The sequence below is a fragment of the Vipera ursinii genome (assembly GCF_947247035.1).
Source record: "Vipera ursinii genome assembly, chromosome: Z".
Taxonomy (NCBI): Eukaryota; Metazoa; Chordata; class Lepidosauria; order Squamata; family Viperidae; genus Vipera; species Vipera ursinii.
Window position 1 is genome coordinate 74,569,349 of NC_139517.1, and position 8,774 is coordinate 74,578,122.

The following is an 8,774-nucleotide window of genomic DNA, read 5'->3' on the forward strand; positions in this document are numbered from 1 at the left end:
GGGATCACATGACCCCAGGACATTGCAATCATCATAAAGGAGTCAGTTGCCAACAGTCTGAACTTTAATCATGTGACTATGGGAATGCTGCAACGATCATAAGTATGAAACATAGTCATAAATCACTTTTTTCAGTGCCATTATAACTTTGTGCAGTCACTAAATGAATAGTTGTAATTTGAGGATTATCAGTACTATATTCTTAAAAAACAAATGTTATCAATTTAAATTGGAAAGAGGGCACTGCCTTGAATCTACTTTGATACAGAGAAATTAATTAAATTATAATTGCATGCTGGAACTGATCTGGATCAAAGTCAACTCAGTAGAGCTTCATTAATCACTTTTAAAAAAAAATATTTTCAATTGCAACAAGTTATGATATTGTTCAGGTTTTAAAAAAAATATTTGTACCAATTATGTATTTTGTATTTTACATTAGAACATTATGCTTAATTTAGACCTGGCAAATATTGTACATTCACCCCTTCATTATTGTCCTTAATCTAGCATATAGAATCTTAAATGTTAATAAGGTCACAAAATATGTTTATTTTTTTGAAAAGTGACAGCCTAGAACTCTAAACTGGTAAATAAAATTCAAATGCTAGCATGGTGGGGTTTTTTTATTGTTATTTTAATATTTGTATTTACTGTTTTTAGTGGGCATATATTTAATTCTTTTTTAAGTTTTGTAACTTTGTATTTTTTATTCTTGCCCTGTTCACCGCCCTGAGTCCTTCGGGAGAAGGGCGGTATATAAATAAAATTATTATTATTATTATTATTATTATTATTATTATTATTATTATTATTATTATTATTATTATTATTTAATAGAGCAATCAGTATTATTAAGTATAATTTTTACTTTTTTAACATTTTATTGTTATTAATATTTATTACTGTAACCAGTTTGGCATATATAATACAGTATTTTTCCTGGGAATAAGACTCAGATACATACAGCTAGTCCTAAATTTATGACCAGCCACTTAAAGACCATTCAAAGTTACAATAGAATTAAAAAAAGCAAGTTATAACTTGTCCTTGAAGTTATGGCTGCTACAACCCCACACAGAAACTGGGTATTCTGGATTCGTATAACAGGCATGTGATTTGCTTAATGACTGCAGTGACTCACTTTACAACTAACATAAAAATGATTGTAAAATTGAATCCAATCACATGGTGCCCTGACCTATGACTGCAATGATTTCTAACTGAAATTCCAGGTTCCATTATATTGTAAATTGATGCTTCTAAATATACAAGCTCTAAGATTCCAAGGGGCCCAATGAATTGATCAAAAAATTGCTAATTTTCTTTTCTATTTTCTATTAATTATGTTGCCTTGATTCTCCCAATGTCCAAGGATTTATAAAGACAGAGAACTATTGTGGATTTTTGGGGGAATGATTCTAGTACATGCCCATTTATACATCTGGATTAAAACTATAGGTGCTATTAGATTCCAAGTCTGACAGACTTTAAAGGGAAAGTTAAACATATAATTAAAACTCCTTAACAGAAACATTGGTTTTTAGGAAGTTATAGTTCATAATGGCTGTAAAATATTAGGAATGCTTAGCTCCAATTTTGTACAATATTCATCAGTTTAACTGCAAAAAGTAACATATCATATAAAAATTCTTACATCTCTTGGTTTTATATTTTGCTTTATATATCCCTTGTTTTATTATATGGTTGCATATAACTCACTATCCCTAGGAAATATTACAGATATTTTAGAAAATATCTGTTGATGGGTGGTTTCAAAATCACACACACACACACACACAGAGAGAGAGAGAGAGAGAGAGAGAGAGAGAGAGAGAGAGAGAGAGAGAGAGAGAGAGAGGGAGATATTTTGAAACCACCCATCTCAACAGATATTTTCTAAAATATCTGTAATATTTCCTAGGGATAGTGGGTACGTGGGTTATATTCCTTTGGAAGGAATTCAAAAGAAAGGAGAAGGAATTAGAAAACGAGTATCCTTCTATAGAAAAAATAAACATGAATACCGTAATCTGGAAAAAAGACATAAAGGGAATCTGATATCAGAAACAAAACAAGTCACCAAGATCAAGGAATATGAAGATTTGTAAAAGTGGTAATTTTTATAACTGCAGTTTTAACATACAGCCAGATTTGTTGTGATAAAAAATCAGAACTAGATGATAGAAAATTAAAATAATACACATTAGAAATAAACACAGTAATGGTATTTTGGAAATTAAAATGATCATAAAAAAGATGTCAGAAAAGGTAACCAGTGTGAAAAATTGTGAAGAATCAATTAACATAAATAAAATAAAATAAAAGCCAAGTGCCAGGTTGAATCCCCGCTCTCATCATATGGGCTAGAGGACATTAATAATCGTATGAAGGCAAAATTCAATCACAATATTAGACAATTAACAGCTATTCTAGAAATGAAATATTCTGAAGTGATGTCTTCTAGCCAGAACTATCCTAATGGTCTATATCTCCAAACATAGCTCTCAACTTAAGTATCCTACCTTTCTCCACTTCCCAGTGTACAGCTGCTAGAAAAATTACATTAACAGGCAATACAACTGGGATATTTGTATGTATAACAATGATAGAACAACACTAAGCAAACCTCTGAATGAAAACTAAATTTATGATTGCTTAAAATATGCTAACTCTCACCAATACACGTTTGTGTTTAAAAGTAGTAGAGGCAAGAAAACAGATGTTTATGAGTTATTTGTATTTTAGAATTCTCCACTATTCATGATTCCAATGATTCCAATGTGACAAACATTTAAGGGATGTTTAGCTTCACATTTAAGTTAGTAATTATACTATAGTTCCTTGTCAGAAGCACCAAAGCAGTTCCATGATAAAAGAATCAGCCAGTCACATCACCGTTGCTTGAGGGACGTGCAACTGGAGGTTCCTTTTGTGTCCCTTTTAAGTTGCCCGCTGAAATGATACCCATCTATCTACTCGCAGTTGCCCACTTTCAAATTGCTGGGTCAGTAGGAGCTGGAGCGAGTAATGGGAGCTTACCCAGCATCCTAACCATATGAACCACTGTGCTTTCACAGCTAGTAATTTAAAACTGTTAAAATGAATAATAGCTCCTGTAAAACCACATATGTAGGTGAAAGAGTGGCAGAACCTGGTGGGGGAGTTAAAAGATGGATTAACCTAGTATCTCTACATAGCCACAAGTAAACTCAATTAACATTTAGCACCTGCTAAGGGTTAGATAAGGATAAACAGTATTAAAGTGGATATCAGACTTAGTTTGGTTGTGGCTGTATAGATTCTAGGCAGATCCCAAGTTCTGCCATTCCTTCTCCTATATTATGTCATATGCCAATTTGTCTTTATAGTTACATGATTATTTATTTCATGTTAAGCTATATAATCTTATACATATTATTTACCTATGAATATGTCATAGTTTTAAGTATTTACAATGAATTTGAAACTGAAATGGTATTCTATCAGGATAAGCCACTGTGTTTTAATGCAGTGATCCCCAACCTTCTAGCTTCATAGCTGGCAGCAGCAGCAGCTGGAGGGACAGTGAAAATGGTTTCTCACATGCAACCTAGATCCTGCACATGCACAGATGAAGCTCCATGTGCTGGCCCACTGCTTTCATGGCCTGGTTCCCAACACATCTGGGGACCCTGCTTTAATGAATTCATTTTAATACATTCATTATCTGTTGTGTAAAGAAATTGTATAAAGCACTTGCTAACTTTATGATAAAATGCATATTTAAAGCCTGGCAGAAATGAAAATGTATTATTACATTTAACATTTAAAACAAGGTCATTCTAAAGGGTGCCTGATATTGGTAAAGCAAAAGTATCTATGTGTTTGGAAAAAAAACCTCAAATTACTTGATAATGAAACACTATCAATTTCAAAATACTGTACTTTCAAAATGTTCACCAACAGTCTGTGACTTTATTCTAGCCAGTACATTAAAGTTTGGTCACATAACTATCTTCTCACTCACTTTTAAAACAGTTTATTATTAAATGGTTAAAAAAATATTGAATATATTAGTGAAACTTCATTTTTATGAACCAACTGGGGGAAGAAGTGCTTGTTATTGCTGATGTTAAATTGGACAACAGCCAATTAAATTGGGGAGTATGAGATCCACAATGATGAAACTAAACAAATGACACAAATCATGTTATTTACATAATGCTAACGTTATGTAAATATAGCCAGAATTACATTATTGTAATTAAAGTTTGCTGCATTGCTTCTGCTAGATTAAGGTTTCACAATTGACTTTCAAAAAGTCAATTAACAGTAATAGAGGGAAATATTTATTCCAAATAAAGTACAGTATTTTAAATGTCTTTTTCATTTATTTACAATACCCACTAGGTTACCATTACATTTATTTGCAAAATGTCTTAATAATGTTCAAAATTTGAATCGATTACTCACTAGTTGTTAAATTATGTATACATAATCTCTGGAGTATTCTTGGAATCAACAGAAACCTGATTTGTAGAGCAATACTGCCACCAAATGACAAAAATGTAAACAAAAAAACAGTGCTCAATGCTACTGAACTAGATATTCTATTACTAGTAATACAATGATATCCTGAAGCTTTCTATGATAATCTCAGCTTTTTTTTAAAAAAAATTGCTAACTCCATGCTTCTATTCTGGCAGCCAAGAGAAATCTGCTTAGATTTGAAGTATGAATCATTTTGAATTTTTTACAACACAAAATGGAATAGTCTATAGTCTAAATATTATTTAAAATATTTTTGTTGCTATTTATGTTTTAATGGGAATATATTAAAGCTATTAATGTGGCTTCTTTAATAAATGAAAAATCTTATTAAATAAATATCTAACTCCTCTGGAAACAGTATATCCGCAAGTAACTACATAGAGTGAGAAAATATAAAATTTTACACTAAAATGTACTTAGTTTGTTTCTGGTTTAGTGGATTACAAACTCCACTAAGTTGAAGTAGGGCCTTAAATACAGTATATGCAAGGATTACAATTCTAACATGACAATGTGAAGTTTTTACAGTCAGTCCATAATAAAAATGAATGTAATACAAGTACTGCTCAACTTATTACCACTTGCTTAGCAACCCTCTGAAATTATTACAGATCTACTTATTACCTGGACTTGGAAGTTCTGACAGTTGAGGCCCCTCAGTCATGTGATCAAACTTCAGATGCTTGGTAAATGGGCTACATTCACAGCCATTTGCAGTTTCCCAGGGTCACATGTCAGTGTTTTAATGGTTTTGCTGTAAACCAACTTACTTTCAAATTTTTTTATAAAATTGCAACCATAACTTTATACTGTTTTTCTTAACTGCTGCAAAAAGGTAGTAAAATCAGAAAAATAATATAACTAGCCCATTTTACGACTGTCATAGTTTACAAATATGATGGGCAGGATCCTATACTGTTGTACATTGAGAATCTGTATTCTCATGAAAATAACCCACTTATATATTAGGAATATCTCACCTAATGTTATAGATACTTGTCTACTGAATATACACATTTGAGTGTTAGTGAATTAAATAAAAAATTTACAAAGTAAAAGGATAAAATTGATATTAAATGAATATTGACAAAACTTATCCATTTAATGTTTGAACAGTTTGCTTGAATGATAGAAAACTTAGTGAAAAAGCAACACCACAATACTTAACAAGAATCAGAAATATGTCTACATCAGGCACATTACCTTATAATTACTAGAGTTAACCCATCCTGTTAATTCATTGATCACTGTATCAAGGCGCTGCTGATCCTGCTCAAGATCAGTAGAAATGCTGGGATTATTCAAATATTCCAGAAATTCCTGGCCAACTTGCAACCTGCGGCCCACATCTTTTTGTTGTACTTGTTCATAGAAATAATCCATTTTGCCATGCTCCATGGTATAGCAGACCCGAACTTTCCTACTCTTAATAACTCTGCTTCTAATCTACGGTGAAAGGAATCACGAATTTCCAAGAAATTGTAATAAAAGAGATTAGTTTTCTGCCCATCGGTAAGGGGCTGGGGGAATGTCTTGTTTCCTTCCTTCACCAAAGATAAAATATAAACTGTAAAACACCAAACTCTCAGGAATAAAACATTAAGCCATCATATGCCGAAACATACAAATTCCGTATAAAATACACAGGGCTTGCAATGCAAGCTCTGGGGGAAGAAAGTACTCTACAGCTATAAAAGGTTTAGTTGGAGGATTAAGTCAGGGTGGCGATGTCTTCTCGGTCCCGCTTTCGCAGAATCTCTTCAGGAGGGGCGTTCAACAGCAGGAATGGTGAGGCACTTCAGCAGATGAAAAGGCTAGGAAGCGCTGCCCTCACGGCCGGGCAAATAACGCCGCAGACAGAGCCTGTGCCTCCCCGGCGTCAGGCGCCGCCGGCCACCTCACCACTTCTCACCGCAGTGAGCAATAGCGGCCGTTCCCCCTGGCCAGAGGAAATAGGAAGCGGCTAGAGCCGCTGTTTCGGGGCTGCGGCGAAGGCGGAACTTTCATGCTCCCTGCGAATCCCCGGACGAGGCAAGAAGGCTGAGTCGAAGAACAGCGAGAACGGAATCAAAGCGCTGCTTTGCTGGCTCTCCTCCACACGGCACCGATGGCCACCCTGTCCTGTGGAAGTTGCGTCCACTTCCAGCCACCGTTAGCCAGCCACACGCCAGAGGCGCCACTCACCCCACGGAGAACCCGCCTTTTATCTTCTCTTTACGGCGCGCGCGCGCCTACACGCGCCCCCCTCGCTCAGCCAAGCTCAAAATCACTGGCGTCGCTTATTTTGAGCGACTCGCCACCCAAAGAGCCCCCAGCGCTCTTCCTGCGCTTGCGCAAAATCGAGGCCCGTCTCCTTTTCTAAATCATCCTTTTCGTTCTCACGCCCGGTCTAGATCTATGCCTGAGCATGCGCGCGCACATTGAAAGACCCCTCTTTGCGACGCAACTCCTGCGAGGGCTTCCCCTGAACGAGTTGCGTGCGCATGCGTCCTCACTTTTCCGCTTTTTCTTTCGGAACCTGGCGTTTTATTATTGGCATCTCGGAAGTGAGGGAAGGCGAGATCTTTTTAGTAGCCTATTGTTGTGCCGGTATTTTTCTTTGTGAAGATGAAGAAAGAATAGCAGAACGTTGCATTAAACGGATAGAGCTACAAAATTATGATTTCAGCCTTTTCTGAAAACTATTTAAATGAATTCCTGCGTCAGAAAAAATACCGACAAGGAAAAAGGGTTGAGGGGCCTTATGTACAGTATTGTTTTAACCAAGTACATTCTTTTTTTTTAATTTGGAAATGTACTGTGCTACAAGGATACACAGAAGGATCCAGAACTTAGGCACTATTTAATACTAAACAAGTTGCACCATCAATAAAATTTAGTTGCATATAAATTTATTTAACCCCTTTTGGTGTTCATACTCTGAAAAGATACAATATGGCAATTTGCAGCATCAATATATTCATAAGAAAAAATACAATAACGAATACTAATGAAGACATCAACCCATCCCTTGGCACCAGCCCAAACAATAATCCCTTCAGGCTGAAAACTTATTAACAGCTTTCCTGAATAAAGGCCGAGCAGGCGCCATTCAAATATCCAGGGTCAAATGGTAGATGATGATAGATGTTTGAAAACAGATATGTCTCCTCATGGTATTCTCCAGTCTAAAGATACCCAACATTGCTAAGCACATTGATTTGTGCTTAGAGTGTAAGCCGCCCTGAATCTTCGGAGAAGGGCGGGATATAAATGGGATTAAAATAAATACATAAAACATCTCCAGCTTTGTCTTTTAAGCCCTCTATTGCTTAGCTCCTCTGAACATGTTCCATTCTGCCAAATGCTGTGAACTGGATGCAATATTTTAAGTGTGATCTGACCAATAGTCAATAGAGAGGAATGATCTTTCTTGATTTTGTATCATATTACTGTTTATACGGCCTAGGATTTTTTTTATTTTTTATTGTTGGGTAAACTAGATCATGTTCATCCTGTAATCCATTAAAATACCTAAATCCCTTTTGCAATGCTGCTTCCTAATATAGCAGTAATCTCCACTGTTCTATACTGACATCTTAGCTAACAATCAGATTTTGCATTAATCCCTACTGAAATGTGGAAAGTCAGCCCCCCCCCCAGAGAAGGAAATATTAAAAGGGCAGAAAAATATATTTCAGGAATAATCCATGAAGGTTGGACGCCTCCAGCTAGAAGAAGATAAAGAAACCTAAAATCTACATACCCCACCTAAACTCTACGACAGGACATAATAGAATTAACCCACAGATACCAAAGGAACACAGGAAATACAAAGCCTCAAACAGGAACAGAAAACAACTCCAAACAAAAGCCCCAGATGGTATAAAAACCCACTCCCTACATGTGCTTGCTCTCTTTTCTTCCAGAGCCATATTCCTGTCTGGCTCTTCTCTTCAATAAACTGCAAACTTCTTCCTAAAGCAGTTGCCATGTTGTTTATTCCTGGCTTGGACTGAACCACAATGAAGACTTTTTCTTCAACAGACATTTACCGTGCTGGTTTTTTACCATTTTTCCAGTATGAATGTTGAAGAGCCTACTTTTAGTAGGGCCCTTGATACTTTTTTTCTAATTAGATTGAGTCACTAACATAATCTCATTGGGTACATTGATATTTATGTAATGTAGCATAGTTCAACCTATATTTTGCCATCTAACAATTTCATGTGAAACTTCATCAAATATTTAGTTAAAATCAA

General features: G+C 35.5%; 1 protein-coding gene across 6 annotated transcripts in view; it reads right to left on the reverse strand.

Annotated features, from left to right (window-relative positions):
- CLASP2 (cytoplasmic linker associated protein 2) overlaps positions 1-6,967 on the reverse strand; it is a 178,645-nt gene extending 171,678 nt beyond the window's left edge. For all 6 annotated transcript variants that reach the window (XM_083379335.1, XM_083379333.1, XM_083379336.1 and 3 more), the window contains exon 1: positions 5,737-6,967. In XM_083379335.1, the coding sequence (XP_083235461.1) occupies positions 5,737-5,931 (195 nt within the window). In that variant the 5' untranslated portion in view covers positions 5,932-6,967. The remainder of the gene's footprint in view (positions 1-5,736) is intronic.
- Between the last annotated feature and the right edge of the window lie 1,807 nt (positions 6,968-8,774).